Source organism: Capra hircus, chromosome 13 (genome assembly GCF_001704415.2).
Source record: "Capra hircus breed San Clemente chromosome 13, ASM170441v1, whole genome shotgun sequence".
Taxonomy (NCBI): domain Eukaryota; kingdom Metazoa; phylum Chordata; class Mammalia; order Artiodactyla; family Bovidae; genus Capra; species Capra hircus.
In genome coordinates, this window is record NC_030820.1 from 73,960,177 (window position 1) to 73,980,397 (window position 20,221).

At 45.1% G+C, this 20,221-nt stretch overlaps 3 protein-coding genes across 3 annotated transcripts; 2 read left to right on the forward strand and 1 right to left on the reverse strand.

Moving 5' to 3' along the window:
• Positions 325-7,243, forward strand: WFDC11 (WAP four-disulfide core domain 11). Its single transcript, XM_005688603.3, has 4 exons — positions 325-520; positions 5,145-5,247; positions 6,536-6,677; positions 7,205-7,243. The coding sequence occupies exons 1-4, from the start codon at positions 325-327 to the stop codon at positions 7,241-7,243; spliced, it is 480 nt and encodes a 159-aa protein (XP_005688660.3).
• On the reverse strand, positions 11,729-13,276 carry WFDC10B (WAP four-disulfide core domain 10B). The gene is made up of 2 exons (XM_018056906.1): positions 13,031-13,276; positions 11,729-12,049 (listed from the first exon to the last, which is right to left on the reverse strand). Exons 1-2 carry the CDS (start codon positions 13,116-13,118, stop codon positions 11,913-11,915), a joined length of 225 nt encoding a protein of 74 aa, XP_017912395.1. The 5' UTR covers positions 13,119-13,276; the 3' UTR covers positions 11,729-11,912.
• On the forward strand, positions 14,499-19,097 carry WFDC13 (WAP four-disulfide core domain 13). The gene is made up of 3 exons (XM_005688718.2): positions 14,499-14,588; positions 17,227-17,377; positions 19,055-19,097. Exons 1-3 carry the CDS (start codon positions 14,501-14,503, stop codon positions 19,095-19,097), a joined length of 282 nt encoding a protein of 93 aa, XP_005688775.1. The 5' UTR covers positions 14,499-14,500.

Sequence of the window (20,221 nt, forward strand, 5' to 3'; positions counted from 1 at the left end):
TCTCTTGGCAGAGCTGCTTTTCCAGTAGCTCAAAACCCACAGGACATTGTGCTCAGGTAGTGTTAGGCTGACGCTAACCATGTTGAAGTTAACATAGAGATGGATAGGATGTTACAAAAGTCATCACACAAATGTTAGCAAAAAATAGATATGCAGATCCTTCAATCACCCAGACATCCAGGAAGTGTGTGTGTTGGGGGAGGGAAGGCTCCTGCAGTTCTCCAGTGTTTGGCTTTTACTTGTATTGCCTGCAGCACAAAGAGACAAAAAAAAAAAAAAAAAAAAAATCACTCCTTGAGTACTTTTTATAGGAATTTAGGGACAATGTTCTATATGTACCCAACTTACTGGCAGAACTCCCAGATCTGCCACAACCAGAACCATGATTACATTCTGAACCTTCGAGCTCCGTTCCGCTCATCAGACTCCCCGTGTGCAAGGGCTCGGCAGTTCGCAGAGACGAGGAAGAAGAGCCAGCCGTCCATAAATACCGGCACTTCCAACTCGTACAGCTTCAGAGGTAGGTGAAGGTCAGAATCTTGGGGCTGGAAATGTGAGCCTGAAAATGCTTTCATTTGTGGCTTGTGTCCAAATCATGCTCCCAGATTAAAACAACACTATCCCTTTAGAAAAGAAGCAATCGTCCTTGATGTTCAAGTGGAGAAAGTGAGAGAAAGATGAGACAGATGGACACCGAGTCACTATGTATTGTCTGCAATACACACGACACTATGTATTGTCGGCAATACATGGGCCATTATTGTCTTCAGAGTAGTCTCAGGGAGAACGTATAACGTGCACCTAATCATGAAGAAATTGCAAACAAACCCCACAAGAGGAATGTTTAATTAAAAGAAAAAATTGTCTAGCGTCATCAAAAATTTCAACCTCATAAAAGACAAAGGGCATTGCTGGGTGAATTTACACAATGGGATACTGATGGTAGATTTGATAAAAAGATTTTAGAAATGTTAAATGAAGGTGATAGTTGTACTGTGATCACAGAAGAGAATGTTCCTATTGTTAATACTCACTGAAGTATTATTCCTAAATAAGAACCATGATGTATCAGTTCAGTTCAGTTCAGTCGCTCAGTCGTGTCCGACTCTTTTCAACCCCATGAATCACAGCACACCAGGCCCCCCTGTCCATCACCAACTCCCAGAGTTCACTCAGACTCATGTCCATCGAGTTAGTGATGCCATCCAGCCATCTCATCCTCTGTTGTCCCCTTCTCCTGCCCCCAATCCCTCCCAGCAAGATGTATCTACTTACCCTCAAATGGCTTAGGGATATATATATATATATATATATATATATATATGTATATATATATATATATACACACGCACATACATGCGAGAGAGAGAGAAAGCAATTAGGGGTAAATTCTTGAAATAGGTGAATCTGAGTAAATAGTATGTAGAAGTTCTTTGACTAGTCTTACTCTTATAATTTTGAAATCATTTCCAAATAACAGTTTTTTAGAAGTTAAAGGCAACCCAGCTAACAGTCTATGTGCCTTAATTTTTATTTTATTATTTTTTAACAGATTTTTTTGATGTGGACCATTTTTTGAAGTCTTTTTATTGAATTTGTTACAGTATCGCTTCTTTTATTTATGTTTTGATTTTTTGGCTGCAAGGCCTGTGGGATCTAGCTCCACAACCAGGGACTGAATCCAAACCCCCTTGCATTGGAAGGCAAAGTCTGCCACTGGACCACCAGGGAAATCCCTCAAATTTTCTCTATTTTCCTATTTTATAATTTGTAACATATGCCAAGAGGCTTTATTTTTTAATTTTTAAAACTTAAAACTTAAAATTTTTTGCTAGTGCTTCATATTGTCAGCATTTGCTATGTTGATATATCATCCCCATATTGTTCAGTCACTCAGTCATGTCAGACTCTTTGCAACCCCACGGAAGCATGCCAGGCTTCCTGGTCCTTCACCATCTCCCGAGCTTGCTCAAACTCCTGTCCATTGAGTAGGTGATGCCATCCAACCATCTCACCCTCTGCCATCCCCTTCTCCTCCTGCCTTCGATCTTTCCCAGCATCAGGGTCTTTTCCAATGAGTCAGCTCTTCGCATCAGGTGGCCAAACTATTGAAGCTTCAACTTCAGCATCAGTCCTTCCAGTGAATATTCAGGATTGATTTCCTTTAGGATTAACTGGTTTGATCTCTTTGGCAGTCCAAGGGACTCTCAAAAGTCTTCTTCAACACCACAGTTCAAAAGCATCAGTTTTTCCATGCTCAGCCTTCTTTATGGTCCAACCCTTACATCTGTTTACTGGAAAAGCCATAGCTTTGACTATACAGACATTTGTCAGCAAAGTGATGTCTCTGCTTTTTAATATGCTGTCTAGGTTTGTCATAGCTTTTCTTCCAAGGAGCAAGCATCTTTTATTTCATGGCTGCAGTCACCACCTGCAGTGATTCTGGAGCCCAAAAATAATATATCCAGGGAAACTGAGTCTTTGAGAAATTAGGTGATTAGCCAAACACATAGCTTATAATAAACTAGGCATGTTGGGGTTGGGAATTCACAGGAATTTGAATCTCTGACTCCAGAAAGTCACAGGAATTTACTGTCTATACCACACTGACAGTTTTCAGTGTGGTGTCAAGTGGGAGAGAATTTCCCTCCTACTGATAAGACAGGATGTATATCCTGTTGGTAAAATAAACCATTATTTTTTATAATTAAACATTTTAGAGTTATGTGTCTCTAGGTTCCTTTTATATGTCCAACTCTTTAAGGCTATGAGAAACCACAGCCATTATTGATAAAATTAAATTGTATTTTAAAAAATTTTCAGGTATAGTTGCTTTACAATGTTGTGTTATTTTCTTCTGTTCCACAAAGTAAATCAGCTATACATATATCTATATGTATAGCTTTTTTTCCATTTAGGTCATTTAGGTCAGCACAGAGCACGGACTAGAGTTCCTTGTACTATACAGTAAGTTCTCATTAGTCATCTGTTTTACACATTTACACATGTATCTGTATATACATTTGTGCATTTATCAATTCCAATCTCCCAATTCATCCTACCTCTCTTTTCTTTTATTTTTCAAAAATGCTTTTTCAAATTCTTTTCCTATTGTTGCATAATATTGAGCAGAGTTCCCTGTGCTATACAGTAGGTCCTTGTTGGTTATTAGTTTTGATTTTTAAAAATTAAAAAAAATCTTTAGCCATGGCATGAGGCATGTGGGGCATATGGGATCTTAGTTCCCCAATTGGGGATCCAACCTGTGCCCTTCTGCATTGGAACTGAAGAATCTTAAACACTGGACCCTCAGGGAAGTCCTTCCACTTTAAATATAGCAGTGTGTACCTGTTAATCCCAAACTCCCTAGCTATCACTCCAGACCACCCTTCCCCACCCTGGTAACCATAAGTTCCTTCTCTAAGTCTGTGAGTCTGTTTTTGAAAAGAAACTAATCTTAAAACAGGAAAAACTGGCACCAACCCCATCTAGGGTTTGAGACAGGCAATATCCTTTGTCCAAGGACCTCCACATCTATAAATGCATTTAACCGAATTTCAGGTGCAAGGTTTCCAAAGACATTTTTTCCCCATGAAGAAAGAGAAGTCACAAATTTTCAGATGTCTTATGATCCATGGGAAAATCTTAATGATCTGTGTTACTGGTACACATATCATTAATATTCATTGGGAATGTTACTAGTAATATATTGAAAGTCTTGTCCTTTGTCCTATTTAAATATATCCCGAAGAGCTACTTCATTTCTTGGTTCTATATGAGAGCTTGGGTACAGAACTAGACTTTTCTAGTCACTGCCTACATTTAAAACATAATAGTGTATTATATGCTAAAACATATTATTCATAATATAATATAATAAATTTAGAAAAAAGTCTAAGCCCAAGCACAGTTGAAACACTAAGCTTGAATTAACATGGTTGTTCCCTCCACACCTAGAAAGAGAGTGGTCAGTTTCCTTGCTCTTTCTCTCCTCCTGCAGGTAGCTAAGAGCCATTTTGGAGGTGGCGGAGCAAGAATAGTGTCGCACTCTTGAACTTTGTACTTTCGGGACCTGGTGCTGCTTCAAATTGACTCTGTCATGGGTGGTTCCATGGCTTGAGTTTTCCCCCACCCAACTGATGGAAGTTGCTCACTTGTGGTTGTCTTGATCTGGCTGAATCCATCTCTTTACCAGCTGGTTTATTGTGATATCTTTCCCTCACCACTCACTTTCTTTTTTTTTTTTCCTTTTAAAAAATATTTTATTTGTTTATTTGGCGCTGGGTCTCAGTTGCAGCACGCTCATCTTTCATTGCAGTGTATGGGCTCTCGAGTTGTGCTATGTGAGTTACTTTCCTGACCAGGGATCGAACCCAATTTTCCTGCATTGGAAGGCAGATTCCTAACCACTGGACCACTAGGGAAGCCTCTGAGTCATTTTTTTAATCAAGGGAAAATAACACACACATGCAAAAAATAAAAAAGGTTTTCCTGCAAAAGGAAGGCATGAAGCTTGTTTTGAAAGCTAAATTTGAATTATCATTATTGTAAAGATTCATTTCTTTATTTTGCTGCACTCGGTCTTGGTTGCTGTGTGCTGGCTCTCCCTAGTTGCGGTGTCTGGACTTCTCATTGTGGTGGCTTCTCTTGTTGTGGAGCACTTGCTCTAGGCACATAGACTTCAGCAGCTGTGGCACTCAAGCTCTGGAGTGGTGGCTCAGTAGTTGTGGTGCGTGGGCTTCATTGCCCTGCAGCTGTGGGATCTTCCTGGAGCAGGAATCAAACCCATGTCCCCTGTGTTGGCAGGCAGATTCGTAACCACTGGACTACCAGGAATCCCTTGAGTTATTTTTTAATCAAGGGAAAATAGCACATTAAAAAAAAGGTGGGGGGGGGAGTTTTCCTGCAAAAGGAAGGCATGAAACTTGAGATGGAAAGATATCTTTTAGCAAAGTCAACATCCAGAATTGGTTTGTACCTGTGGTTGGGTGGTGGAGGTCAAAGAAGAATAAATAGAGGACAGAGCGTAAAGAAATTCCATGAGAATTTCCTCTTGCTTTCCAGCTCTCTTTATTTGTGTCTCTTGATCTCTAGAAGCAACCGCGAAGGAAAGAACTCCTGACAACACCTATTCAGACGTATAGATACTGTCAACATCATGAAGTTCTGGACACCTCTCCTCATGATATTCCTCTGTATGGTACTACTGTCTGTGCTGGGAGGAGTGAAGGAAAGACATAGCAGCAGGTGATGAGGCTGGATTGAGGATCAAAAGGGCATGACGGGGCTGTACTTATTTCTGGACAAATGAAGAAGTATCGTGCCTGATACATCTGACCCAGGACTCACTTCCCTGGACCACTTGTTGGAGCGTTTGTGTATAGATACTTTTCTATAGACAGAGATCCAAGAAACTCCCAAGCTGAGATCCTTCAATGTTTCTTCTTCCAACCTTAAAAGTATCAATGAGTATCTGTCAGCTTTTAGATACATCCCATAAATTATAAGGATATAATATTTTCCCATGTCAGGCTATCTTGCAGGAGAGGGGGCACCAGTACAGAGCTACCGTATTTTCCCATTCTTCCAGAAGCTCTGTGTCCTGTGTGCACGCTGATGTTAACCAAATGGCATTTCTTGATACAGACCCTTAATTTACGGGTAGGATATTTCAGAAGTCCAATGCAATGGAAGACTGCTTGAGTTAAAGCTGACCCATTGGTAGGATATTTCAGAATGTAAAAAGATGGAAAAGAGACATGAGATGGGTTTTTAGTGGAGCAATGTTGGGGGCCATATGATGAGAAAATGAAATCAATGGAGGCAGCCAAGAAAATAAGATGAGAGAGAGAAGAATTTGGAGAGAGGCTGAATTACTTTAATTTTTTTAATAGGATGCTTTTTTTTTCTCTCTCTAGTTGTGACATGCAGATTTAGTTGCCCTGAAGCATGTAGGATCTTAGTTCCCCAACTAGGGATCAAACTCATGTCCCCTGCATTGGAAGGCGGATTCTTAACCACTGGACCACCAGCGAAGTCCTGAGGCTGAGTTACATTAAAGGCAGGGTCAGCAAGGAGGGGAAGAAAGTAAGGCAAATCTATTTCTTACTTTCCCTGGTCTAGTTTCCCATGCTATGAAATGGGTGTGATAACAAGGGTAGAGGTTATCACAGACTCTGAGATCTCCCATTATAAAGATGTAACTTTTATAGAAGGGCAAATGAATGCTGGGAGTATATGGAGTCCTATCTCTAGGATGCTCAAAGACAGCCCAGAAGTCTGCAATGCTATAGGACGTGGGGAGCAGAGAAGTCTAAGAGTTTAGTGAAGATGCGATGGGGTCAGTGAAAATACAATGAGGAGGCTAAGGAAGGGGACTTTTCTTAGAAGATAGATACTTTAGTGGGGACTTGGGGCCAGGATCTAGGAGGGGCCCCTCTAGCTTAACATAAACTGTTAAGCTTATGAAGGACTTCTCTTCCCACACTTGTCTATATGGCCCCACCAATGTCTTACCATCTCATCTCATTTTCAGGGGGGATTTGTTCCTTCAGGAGTGCTGGGGAGATCCAACCATCCGAGAATGTAAGAACAGGTGTTCTAAAAACTTTAGATGTGTAAAAATAAATCACACATGCTGCTGGACCTACTGTGGAAACATCTGCTGGGAAAATACAGTGAGTTTGGAGATGCACACTTAGGTATGTGTGATCACTGATTCTCACCTTCTTCTCAGATGCTGTTATCCCTAAACAGAGGGCTGAGGTATTCCAAATCCAGGCACAAACGTAGCAGAAGACCATGTCCACTAAACATGGAAGCCAATTCACTGTCAAATAGACCAAGATACCAGCTTGGGACACTTTGTTTCTTTCAATATATAATCAACGCCTGTGATGTCTTCATTCTATATTTCAACAGTTTGGTGTTTTTCTGTTTTTCAGTCCAGATTTCTAGCCATAGCATCCATAGTCAGAATTTACCATGAACCATTTTAGCTTACCCAGGTCCCATATTTCTACCTTCGTCTATTCAGGGAACTAATACCATCCCCTCCTCCAAATCAGAAGTGGACAATACCTGTTGTTACATGAAGTATTCTTGTTCCAAGGTCTGGTGAAGATGAATAATATTAAGCTTGGGAATGAATTCTTGCTTCCCAGATTTCCAGCGCCTCTAAGCATCTAACCTTTTTCTCTTGCAGCTAATCACTGAAGAAGCTAAAACCCTAGCCTCCCACTGAGATACCAGTTCATCCTCACTGAGGGCTGGGAAGGAGTAAATCCTTGGCAAATAAACTCATATGCCAGCAGTGGTCCTTGACTTTTTTCCACTCCATTCCACTACCCTTGAATGCCATATTACACTCCCCTCTATTGTTATAGTGTGTACATAAGCTTCCAACTCTTGCTTCCAAATCTTGCCTCCCCATTTGATTACCTTAGAACTAATAGGCTAAATCATCTGGAGAAGGAAATGGCAACCCACTCCAGTGTTCTTGCCTGGAGAATCCCAGGGACAAGGGAGCCTGGCGGGCTGCCATCTATGGGGTCACACAGAGTCGGACACGACTGAAGCGACTTAGCAGCAGCAGCAGCAATAGGCTAAATCATGGACTTCAAGAATAGAAGTTTATTTCTCGCATGCCATTTTAATGTGGGTAACTGGCAAGCAGTCCTTTCTTTCCGTTTTTCAGAGAGCAGGTCTCTGGTGAATTTGTTTTTCACAGGGCATGGGTTCAGTTCAGTTCAGTTCAGTTGGTCAGTCATGTCCAACTCTTCGTGACACCATGAATCACAGCAGTCCAGGCCTCCCTGTCCATCACCAACTCCCAGAGTTCACTCAGACTCATGTCCATCAAGTCAGTGATGCCATCCAGCCATCTCATCCTCTGTCGTCCCCTTCGCCTCCTGCCCCCAATCCCTCCCAGCATCAGAGTCTTTTCCAATGAGTCAACTCTTTGCATGAGGTAGCCAAAGTACTGGAGTTTCAGCTTTAGCATCATTCCTTCCAAAGAAATCCCAGGGCTGATCTCCTTCAGAATGGACTGGTTGGATCTCCTTGCAATCCAAGGGACTCTCAAGAGTATTCTCCAACACCACAGTTCAAAAGCATCAATTCTTCGGTGCTCAGCTTTCTTCACAATCCAACTCTCACATCCATACATGACCACAGGAAAAACCATAGCCTTGACTAGACGGACCTTAGTCGGCAAAGTAATGTCTCTGCTTTTGAATATGCTATCTAGGTTGGTCATAACTTTCCTTCCAAGGAGGGTCTTTTAATTCCATGGCTGCAATCACCATCTGCAGTGATTTTGGAGCCTAAAAAAATAAAGTCTGACACTGTTTCCACTGTTTCCCCATCTATTTCCCATGAAGTGATGGGACCGGATGCTATGATCTTCGTTTTTTGAATGTTGAGCTTTAAGCCAACTTTTTCACTCTCCTCTTTCACTTGCATCAAGAGGCTTTTTAGTTCCTTTTCACTTTCTGCCATAAGGGTGGTGTCATCTGCATATCTGAGTTTATTGATATTTCTCCCAGCAATCTTGATTCCAGCTTGTGTTTCTTCCAGTCCAGCGTTTCTCATGATGTACTCTGCATAGAAGTTAAATAAGCAGGGTGACAATATACAGCCTTGATGTACTCCTTTTCCTATTTGGAACCAGCCTGTTGTTCCATGTCCAGTTCTAACTGTTGCTTCCTGACCTGCAGACAGGTTTCTCAAGAGGCAGGTCAGGTGGTCTGGTATTCCCATCTCTTTCAGAATTTTCCACAGTTTATTGTGATCCACACAGTCAAAGGCTTTGGCATAGTCAGTAAAGCAGAAATAGGTGTTTTTCTGGAACACTTTTGCTTTTTCCATGATCCAGCGGATGTTGGCAATTTGGATCTCTGGTTCCTCTGCCTTTTCTAAAACCAGCTTGAACATCTGGAAGTTTATGGTTCACATATTGCAGAAGCCTGGCTTGGAGAATTTTGAGCATTACTTTACTAGCGTGTGAGATGAGTGCAGTTGTGCAGTAGTTTGAGCACTCTTTGGCATTGCTTTTCTTTTGGATTGGAATGAAAACTGAGCTTTTCCAGTCCTGTGGCCACTGCTGAGTTTTCCAAATTTGCTGGCATATTGAGTGCAGCACTTTCACAGCATCATCTTTCAGGATTTGAAATAGCTCAACTAGAATTCCATCACCTCCACTAGCTTTGTTCATAGTGATGCTTTCTAAGGCCCACTTGACTTCACATTCCAGGATGTCTGACTCTAGGTGAGTGATCACACCATCGTGGTTATCTTGATCTTATGGGTATGGGTAAACAATTCTAAAACTATTTTACAGGTATGAAAGATTGAACAGGTAAGTAACTGGTAGATAAGAGCCAGCTTTCTGTGAGAGAAGTTAGAAATAAGCAAAAGGAAAATGCTAGAATGAACCCTGGGTTACTGGATTAAAATCAGAGCTATCAATATGAACTCACGTTCAGATATATCTATATGTATATCTATATCTATAGATATATACGGTTGGTCAAAAAGTTCACTTGGGGTTTCCTGTAAGATCTTATGGACAAACCCGAATGAACTTTTTAGTCAACCCTATATATACACACACAGGGGCTTCCCTGGTGGCTCAGTGGTAAAGAACTCGCCTGCCAATGCAGGAGACATGGGTTTGATCCTGAGTCGGAAAGATCTCCTGGAGAAGGAAATGACAACCTACTCCAATATTCTTGCCTGGAGAATCGCAGGGACAAAGGAGCCTGGTGGGTTATCATAGATATGGTCTCAAAGAGTCGGACACAACTGAAGTGACCCAGCATGCATGCACACATACTCCTAGATAATGTTATTTTAGACTTAAGAATATCTCCTTCTGGAAAGAAAATCTTCCTGGAATGGTTCAAGGAACCAATATATTTGGATTTGGACTGATGGGCATTTCTTAGTGGTAAATCTTGCACCCAGCACCTAACCCCAACATCTGCATTCCAGATATCTTCCTGGAGCTTCTTAATTAGGCATTCTGGGTCTAGTTATGACACAGACAGCTATGAGACATGGGATGGAAGACACTTGCAGATCACGGCATCAATATGAACCCACCTGTGAACACTGGGGGCAGTCAAAGCATGGAGCAGGCAGGAGCTGACCACCATCGTGATGTATGAGATGAGGAGGATACTTCTGGAGCCCTTCCATATGCTTGACATAGAGAAGAGCAGGAGACGAGAACAAGTCATGCAAGAGTCATTGCAACCATGAGGCGATGGGTTGCCTCAAAACAGATCAGCTCTAATTTGCAGTTCTCTGCAGGCTGCGACTTGACGTTTTGGAGATCCAAATCAAAGCAGAATCTGCATTTGTTTCTTCCTTTGCCTCCATAAATTTCAAGGTCTTCCAAAGGACCCCCACTCCTCCTTTTTATGTAATAAAGAGGCTCACAATTATTTCAATAAACCAGAACACGCACTGGTGTCCAGGCCAGCACTCGTCCTATGCATAACGTTCCAGGTATAGCCTCTGAGTTCTCTAGGGCAGGGCAGACTGTGGAAAGGAATAGGTGAGCCTGGCACCTGTGATCATGATCTCTTTCCTAAGGCCCCCTTGTCTGAGAGCAGCTCTTAGCAAAAGTGGAGGAGACCCTGCAGTACAAGAAGCCCTGTGATGCTCCTGAGATGGGTCGGAGGCTCTGGGCTGATGGAGGCATGGCGTGTCTCTTTCACTGATGCTCAGTAGGAGCCACTGGCCTGCAGCATAGCACCACATCCCCGCCTCCAGCAGGATCTGCCCTCCCGAGTTCCTCACAATTGACCCCATGTCCCAGTTGGCCACACTCGCCTGGTCTCTGGACTTAGTCCCAGGACCACATCAGAGAAGTGGTGATTGTACAGAGTAGTAGGGACTCTGGAACCCAGGGATGAATTTCTACTGACTCACCATGAAATCTGGGGCAAGACCCAAGGCATCCTGGGCCGATTAATCCTAGCCACATCAGCCTGAACCAAATGTTCCTCCCTCTGGATTAAAAAAAGAAGAAAGATGAGGCCATAAGGAAAGGTTGGGACCGCGCAGTTAAAGGAAGGGCCTGGAGTCTCAGGGGTCACAGGCCGGGCCCCATTCCATGAGCAGCCTGTTGGTGGTGCTGGAGTGGGGACAGCACAGGACTCACTCTCCGCGGACCGTCCCACTGGGATGCGGAGAGGGGAGCACAGAGGAAACCTCCTCCAAGCAGACCACGACTTCTCCCTCTCCTTTGACCCTGGACATGTCATCTCACTTCCTTGGGATTCACTTTCTTTGTTGCAAAGAGACAGTGACATGAACCTCTCAAGGACAATGAGCAGGATGGGATGAGGGTGGACCAAGTTTAGGAAGGGTCCTTCTTGGGGGCCTCCCCTTCTGTGCCGCAGGGTCCAGCCTCCCGGCATCTCATGTTGAACTTGGCCCTTTGTGGCTCCTGGCGAGGCACGTTCTCCTGAGGACCAGGAGGTGCCGCACACGAGCAGGTCCTCTCCCGGGAGTCCTGGTTCAGTGAGCAGAGGAACAGGGGGGCTGGGCTCTCAGGGGCCTGGCAGGGAGGCAGGAGGGAGGTGGGGAGGGGGAGCAGAGAAGCTTGACATGGGGAGAGATCAGAGACCCGGACCCAGAAAGGCGGGGGCCCTCTGGGGTCTGTGCCAGCTTCTCCGTGATCACAGGCACTGGGAGTGAACTAGGCAGGCCCTTCCACATTTGTTCTGGTTTATTTGACAGGGCCAGGTTGTTCAGATACTGGCTGGACAGGGTGGCGCTCCTGTTGACATCCTTGTGTCCAGGGTCAGGTCCTTATCTTCAGCCGCAGGCACAGTGTCTGTGGAGACGGTTGTGGGGGCGGGGGATGGGGGGTCAGGATGCACGGCCCCAGGCTCTCTGACTCACAGGACATTCATGCAAATGTTCCCGCAGAAGGTTGAACAGCATATGGTATTTTGTGGACAGTGCCGGAAGTATGAACAATGGTTCCCACAAGTAAACTCCCTGGGCCGCTTCGTACAGGCTTTAGCTTTGAGGTCTAAAAAGAGCAGGAGGAGAAGCAAGGTCAATGGAACCAGGCTCCTCAGAGCACTCATCTCGAGGTGAAAGCCTCCGCAGAGACCTGAGACCTCAAAATCTACTCAGGAGACACTTGGACTTTTCCGGGAACTCACCTCCGCCCTTCACCAGACCCTGGGGATGGTAGTATCTTAAACCCCACTCCTCCTACTCTTCCCCAGTAGACCTCGATGCCTGGACTTCCTGGACTCCCTCCATAATCCTGCAACAGGACTGCGTCTCCCATATTAGTCATGGCCTTGGCCAAATCACCTCCACAGAACCTGCACCCGATCCCTGAGAACTCCACAAAGGCCAGGATGACCTGCTAACTCTCCCCTGCTCTCCATAATCGCGGGGACCAGAGAGGAAGATGAACTTGCCCCTTCATCATCTCTCTCCTCTCAGGCTGCCACTATCTGCACCATCCCTGCCGCTTCCCAGCAAAATAGCACCCTCAGTGTTTCCCTTCCACTCTCACCATCCTGCTCCCTCTGAGATAAATTTACCTTGACCCTTGCACCCCCAATCTTGCTCTCTCATGTACTTTCATGCTACACCTACTCCCCTGAATGTCTCGGAGTGTTTACCTGTCACCTGTGTGCATAAACCAAAGAATAGCTGTTTGTTTTCCCACCTGATTCTCGCTCAGGTGTATCTTTCCCTGTTGTAGGTACCACGTTGTCTCTGGATTTGGGGGCTGGGGAATGAAAAGATGCAGTTTCCCCCTCCACCCCCATCACTCTTCCCAGAGCCAGATAAAGAGGCTGGAGGACGGTGGTTTGGGAAGAACCAGAGTCTTCATAGTGCTGTGGTCCGAATAGGAGGTGCTGGAAAGTTTGAACTCCAGGGTCCTCCTCAGACTCGACGCGTCATCCCTCCCACCCCCTCCGGGCCCCCTCCCCCGCCCCCCCGCCCCCCGCCCCCCCCGCCCCCTCTTCCGCCCCCTCCCTCCACCTACGGTTCGTCTTCTGGCCGTGCTGCCCGCCCCGGGCCTGCAGCAGCAGAACGCAGAGGAGCAGGAGGGCCAGCAGAGCCTGGGCTCTCATGGCTGGCAGCGTGGCGAGCGCTCCGTCTGGCCCGGACGCCCCTGGAGAGCTGCGTGGGGAGACGGAAGGGAGGAAGGAAGCTGGTCCTGGGCTCCTCGCTGCCTCTCCTGGCCAAGCCGGGGCAGAGCAAGGAGTGCTTGTCTCCTCACCTGGCCTGCCCCTCACCAGGGCCCACTCCTGGGACCCTGGGGCTCCCACAGGGCCGGTCCTCCTCTCACAGCTAATCTCCTTTTGTAAACAGACCATTTTTTCTGCAAAAAAAAAAAACCTGCAGGTCTGTATTTTGTTTATAAAATAATTTACAGAAGAAATTAAAGAAGGAACATAGTTTAAAAGATACAGAAACAACCAAAGTCCAACCAATAGATGGCTGGATAAGGAAGATGTGATATATATATGTGATGGAATATTATTCAGCCGTGAGAAAGAAGGACATCCTGGCATTGATTACAACTTGGATGAAACTTGAGGCATTAGGGTAAGTGAAAAAAGCCAGACAGGAACTCATAGAAACAAAGAGTAGTATTGTGGTTCATAGGAGCTGGAGGTTGGGGGACAAGAGGAGATTTGGGGAAATGGTCCAAACTTTCAGTTATAAAATTAATAAATTCTGGGAACGGAATGTACAGCCTAGTGATTACAACTAATCTTAGTGTATTATATACCTGAAAGTTCCTAACAGAATAAATCTTAAATGTTATCATCATTAAAAAGAAATGATGGGAACTTCCCTGATGGTCCAGTGGTTAAGAATCCTCCTTCCAACGCAGAAGATGAGGTTCACTCCCTGGCTGGGGAAATAAGATCCTGCATGTCACAGAGTGTAACCCAAAAAAAGGGGAGGGGGAATAAAGTTCCAAGAGGAAAAATACAACTAATACAACTGTCATTATTTGCGGATGATGTTGAATACATTGAACACTGAAAAGAACACATCAAGATATTACGGTAAACAATGCGAGAGTTTAGCAAGATAACTAGCTACAGATCAATACGCAAAAGTCATTTATCTACATTAGCAACAAACGAAAAGGAATAATTAAAAAGTTAGGATGCTGTTTACAATTTTAACAGTTCAAACCTCTAGGAATAAATATAACGAAGACAAGCCAGAACTCCATGTGAAAGAACTTATTAAAACTTTGTGAAAGGATATTAACAAGACAGAGATCGATGAGAGACCTAACAAGGTCAGGATGAGGAGGGTGATGAGAGTGTGGATGTGGGCGTGGCTGGGAGGTGCCCGGATTTCTGCCAAAGCCTCCTGATTGACGGACATTGTGTAAGGCAGTCACAGCTCCTCGCCTTCACTTTGCCTTCTGTTCTAAGCTGTGCCTGGTCACAGCTTTGACCAGGACTTGCCCACCCATTCTACCAGCAGCATGAAGCCTGCGCTGTTTCTCCAGCTCCTGCTGTTGACTCGCTTAGCATCGCAGCTGGTGTCTGGGAGTCCCAAGCAACATTTTAGGAGTAGGTGCTGGGTCTGGGCACAGGGGAGGGAAAAAGCATCTGGAGAGAGGAGAGGATGGGAGGGATGGGTACATCTCATGAAAAAATACAGTTTCGTGTTCAAGAGTCCAAGTTTTATTGTCAGCAAGATCTAGGTTTGAATCCCTGCTCTGTTTCACACTGAGTGAGCTTAAGTAGAGTGTCTGGTCTTTGGATTTTATCTTTGTGATGGACAGAATGATAGTGGGGTAGCTGGGAGAAGAAACGGAGACGATACATGTAGACATAGAGTGCCCCTGCTGAACCGAGGTAAGTGCTCAATAAGTATTAACTACTGTCAATGTTATCAGCTCCATCATCCAGCTTCTTCACGGATGCTTGGGCCAACTTTTCAAGCATTGAAACAGAGAGGAAAATTAAATTGGCAGAATTCAACCTGCGACCTACATAATCTTAGCCTCAGAGGATATTTTGGGAGGAAAGGAAACAAAGTGTTGCATTACACATCCCATGTTAAATGCTCAGAGGTGCCTGCACAGTTATCAGTGATTAGCATCCACGGGAAGGTGTCAAGTTCATTTCTGCAGCCACTGTTGCCTAGCTCCAACCAAGTAAGAGCTCTGGCCACAGTTACTTTGATGACCAAAACCAAATGGAAAAAGAGCTGTTATTCATTATCCCTGCACTTCTCCATAGAAGACGTAGCTTCAGAATATTGCAGGCTCAGGAGAGGACTATGTGTATGTCTCGTGTATCTAGGGAGGCAAGGTCCTATGTTAGAGTTCTCAGAGAAAGAGTACAGGTTTAACCAAGGAAGGCTAAACAAGCTGCAAGAGAACAGGCGTATCCAAGATAGGAGCTAGCTGGAGAACCAAAGACTAAAATTTAAGGAAAGAGAGACACGGAGGCTTTATGGATGATTGGTAAGTACCATAGTGAGATTAGGACCAGACACCCTGAAAAGGAAGCAAAACTTAAGAAGGTCAACCTCTCTGAGATTCCTGGCTCATGGACTCTTTTCCCACAGTGTTCCACTGAGCCCCAAGCTCTCCAAAGTGGGGATCAGCTCCAATTTCTTTTTTTAAGTTTATGGTTGTGTTGGTCTTCATTGCTGCACGAGGGTTTTTTCCAGTTTCAGCAAGCAAAAGCTACTCCTCATCGCAATGCACAGGTTGCCTGTGGCGGTGGTTTCTTCTGTTGTGGAGCGCAGGCTTAGGCCCACCAGCCTCAGTAGTTGCAGCATATAGGCTCAGTAGTCCTGGCACTAGGACCTAGTGGCTCCGCGGCATGTGGAATCTTCCCAGACCAGGGACTGAACCCATGACCCCTGCATTGGCAGGCAGATTCTTAATCACTGAACCACGAGGGAACCCCAATTTCTTGCACTGATCCAGTGAGCTAAAGGATGACAGGCTGAGTACTGAGTACTGTGTGTTAGTCACTCAGTCGTGTCCAACTGTTTGTGACCCCATGGACTGTACAGCCCACCAAGCTCTTTTGTCCATGGGATTTCCCAGACAAAGATACTGGAGTGGGTTGCCATTTCCTTCTCCAGGGGATCTTCCCGACCCAGGGATCAAACCCAGGTCTCTTGCATTGCAGTCGGATGCTTTACCATCTGAGTGACTAGGGAAGCCCTGGTCTCTGCCAAATTGTCATCAGCCTGAGTCTTGGCTTCTTACTCACCATCTCCGGTGTCATTTGCTATTACTGTTAGAGCCCCAGCTTCATTCACCACTTACTCCTTTTAGATCAGCATGATATCCTACAGATTCCCTTATAATTGCAAATACCTGCAGAGCAGTAAACCAACAAAGACTTATAGAATGCTCTTCCTATGCCATTTGCCCCAAAGAAGAGACAAGTCAAAAGGAACAAAAATTAAGATCTGGCAGGGCTTGACTAAAGGAGTTAATGGGTTCGTTCTTAATGCCTTAGAGTTCAGGAACAGAGAGAATATTGTGAGCTGGAGCCTTGGGGCAGGATCCCCTGGTAGAGGTGCTCTTGGCTTTGATCTAATTTCTGGTAGATGGGGTAAAGGAATGTCTACGTAAAATACTTATTCTTCTCCAACAATAGAAATTGGGGGACCGTGGAACTCTGACCTCTCAATCACTAGCGATCTGGGAAGATGAAACAGCTGATCTTTGCACTCTGTTCTGAAATACCCATCCTTCTTCCCATGAAAGAAGTCATCCCCAGAATTCATTTGAGATTTGGGTTCTAGCATTCTGATGCCAGTAACTTGAGTGTGCTATGCGGTCTTCATCCATTTCAAAAATCATCCCTTTTACTCATTCTCTCTATGCGCAAATAACACGTTAGGTCAAACCCTAGGATAAACTATTGTTTGTTTGAGTCTACACAACGAATCAGTACAAATGGACCCGCACACGTATGCCATTCATTCCCTTGAACCAGACTCAACCAGGGCTGATGGGGACCTAGCATTTGATCTGCAATGATGATGAATGACCCCTGCTTGCAGGATTCTCTCAAACTCCATCTTTGATGGAAAGAGTTCTCAGCCCCAAAATCTTATTCTACCTCCCTGTGACCACACTAGGAGGAATCAGCATGCCTGGTTCCCTGGCAGCTCCTTGGACTTCTAGAGTTCTGAATGTCACTCCAGGCTTCTCTTTCCTACTCTGTGTTCCAGGGTATATCTTGGAACCTCCACCCTGCCGATCAGACCCGGAAAACTGTACTGATTTCTGCACACTGCAGGAAGATTGCCAACCAGGATTTCAGTGCTGTTCTGCCTTCTGTGGTATAGTCTGTACATTAAACAAAAATGTAAACCGCAAAAGGTAAGGAACTCTCCTGCCCAGCCCTGACTGTAGCGCTGCTGGTGAGGGCTCAATAGAAGAGTCTCTTATCAGTCACGATGATGGATCTCTTTCTCTCTAACATTTTCTTTCTCTTTACCACGAATAATGACCATGAATGTCCTGATGGCAGGGGCCTTCCTCCACTCAAGAACTACATAATCATTCTCTCTCTACCATCATATCTGTCAGTCTCTGTACCTGTCTCTCTGAACACGCCTCCCTGATCAACTCCTCCATCCACTGACCTGTCTCAGAATCCATGCTCTGGGACCCTGTATCTGGAGCTGCATCACTAGAATCCCAAAGGAACTCTGTTCTCTGGTTTTGCTCATCCTCTTTTACCAACACCACACTCCCAACCCCCCACCCCCAGTGTTCCTGGGTTCTGCAGATGCTCCAGTACAAGGGATGCTCTGATTACCTGCCCAGGCATCATCACTGGCCCCAATTCTGTTGAATAGGGAGAACTCCCAGAGAGAGAAAGCGTATTACAGGCCCGATGAAATGTCTGGTTTCTAATCCTATCTTGCGACCATGTCTTTCTGTGACCTTGAGTAGGACAATTCCCTATTTTTGCCTTTCATTTCCTCATGCAGAAAATGGGGACTCTTTTTTTTCCAGCCTTGCATGATGGTTATGGAGGTCCAGACAAGATCTCAAGAGACCCAAAAGACAGGAGACATAACCAATGAGCTTCTAAACTATCTTACTCTCTGCTACATTTCCTGCCTTGAGCATAGTAGCCCACATAGGACCCTGGTCCAGGGTGATCAAATATGACCCCAGAACTAGATCTCTGGACCCAAATCTTGGCTTCACCACTTCTTGGCTGAGTGATCTGGGCCACAGCTTCCCCATCTTTAAAACTGAAATAGCAAAAGTGAAATTAAAGTAGAAAATCCAATCTCTAAAAACATTGCTTGCCACATAATACTATCTTCTTTCCTTTCTGTATAAGTGTTAGTTGCTCAGTCATGCCCAACTCTTTGTGACCCTAAGGACTATAGGCTGCCGGGCTCCTCTGTCCATGATATTCTCCAGGCCAGAATACTGGAGTGGGTAGCCATTCCCCTCTCAAGGAGATCTCCCCAGCCCAGGGATCGAACCCAGGTGTCCCACATTGCAGGCAGATTCTTTACTGTCTGAGCCACCAGGGAAGCCCTTTGCCACATAATAATTACTCAGGAAAATTTAGTGATGAGACAACCACTTTTCTCTTAAGACTGGCCCTTACCATTCAGCTCGACATCTTTCAAGGCTCCACCTTGGAAGGCACAAGCCTAAGTCTGAATCTCTGTGTTCTCTGGGTTCTCTGAGGTTCTGCTTTCCCTATGACATGAGGAATTAGCTTCACGGTCTTGTTTCTTTTTGTTTTTTTAATTTTTATTTTTACTTTATTTTACAATACTGTATTGGTTTTGCCATACATGGACATGAATCCACCACGGGTGTACATGAGTTCCCAAACATGAACCCCCCTCCCACCTCCCACCCCATATCATTTCTCTGGATCATCCCCGTGCACCAGCCCCAAGCATCCTGTATCCTGCATCAAACGGTCTTGTTTCAATCATGGAAGTAGTGGAAAATTTTAAAATGATATCTCTAAGAAAAAAACTTCATCTGGTAACATTTGAAAATGTTTTTCTTCTACAGACCCAAAACCGAAACCTTGAGAAACAACGGGGTTGGCAAGTGAGGCATATTTCCCAGAGCATTTTGTAAGTATCAGGGTTGGACCTGGGCTTCCCCAGACAAGTTTTCTCCAGTTTTCCTCCTCCAGCCTCTCAGGGGACTCACAGATTCCCAAAAGGTCAGAAGAGCCTCCTGTCGCTGATGGCCCCGCCTCCATTGTTCCCCTCCTGGGGCTGTGTCCTCACTCCCTGGGGCAGGATGTGGTCCAGAGTCAGTTCTGCAACACAGAACAGCAAAGGAGGCTGGGTCATGGCCCAGGGGGAACTCAGGACACTCAGATCTGAATCTATGCCAGGGACCAGGGTCTGCCAGCCTCTGGGTTGATAGCGCCCTGGGCAGGGAGTAGAGCTGAACCCTTAACATTGTGTGGCCTTGGTCAGCTCACCTTATGTCTCTGAGATCATCAACTTCCCCATGGGAAAGACAAGCAAACATCTGTCCCTCGGATTCTGTGAGGATTACATGAGGCCATGTGGAATGGAAGAACCTGGTCATTGTAAAGACGCTGCATAGGTTAGAAGTTGCCAGCAACTCACACTTTCTGGGTTCCAGGCTTTTCCTCTTAAAAAAAAAAAAATAGGGGAGGACTTCCCTGGCATTCCAGTTGTTAAGATTCCGCACTTCTGTTGCAAGAGGCACAGGTTCTACCCCTGGTCAGAGAACTAAGATCTCACATGCTTTGCAGCTTGGCCAAAGCAAAACGTGTGTGTGGAGGGGGGTGGTCGTGGGGGGATTATCTTTATTATTTTACCAATGCTACAAGAAAAGGGAAAAAAATGGAGTCCTCTGTAACTCCACCATCAAAAGAAAGCTACTCTTCGTATCTTGGAGCGTCCCCTGTGGCTCAACTGGTAAAGAACCTGCCTGCAATGCGAGAGACCTGGCTTCTATCCCTGGGTTGGGAAGATCCGCTGGAGAAGGGAACGGCTACCCACAAAGAGTCAGACACGACTGAGCGACTTTCACTTCACTTCACATCTTGGTAGCATTTTTTTTCAGGCTGTCTGGGGGGAAATGAGGAGCTTAGGGTCTTCTAACAGCCCTTCTGAAGTCAACAGAGTTTCCAAGTTAGAACCTTGGTATTTCAGCTTAGAAACCCTGCACTCATTAGATAAATGGTAGCGAGCA

Coding starts and splice junctions, on each gene's coding strand:
- WFDC11 (XM_005688603.3), top strand. CDS start 325: ATGTTCTATATGTACCCAACTTACTGGCAGAACTCCCAGATCTGCCAC. Junction 521..5,144: donor CAACTCGTACAGCTTCAGAG/GTAGGTGAAGGT, acceptor TCAGACGTATAG/ATACTGTCAACATCATGAAG. Junction 5,248..6,535: donor AAGGAAAGACATAGCAGCAG/GTGATGAGGCTG, acceptor TCTCATTTTCAG/GGGGGATTTGTTCCTTCAGG.
- WFDC10B (XM_018056906.1), bottom strand. CDS start 13,118: ATGAGAGCCCAGGCTCTGCTGGCCCTCCTGCTCCTCTGCGTTCTGCTG. Junction 12,050..13,030: donor GCACGGCCAGAAGACGAACC/GTAGGTGGAGGG, acceptor TGCTCTTTTTAG/ACCTCAAAGCTAAAGCCTGT.
- WFDC13 (XM_005688718.2), top strand. CDS start 14,501: ATGAAGCCTGCGCTGTTTCTCCAGCTCCTGCTGTTGACTCGCTTAGCA. Junction 14,589..17,226: donor TCCCAAGCAACATTTTAGGA/GTAGGTGCTGGG, acceptor TCTGTGTTCCAG/GGTATATCTTGGAACCTCCA. Junction 17,378..19,054: donor AAAAATGTAAACCGCAAAAG/GTAAGGAACTCT, acceptor TTTCTTCTACAG/ACCCAAAACCGAAACCTTGA.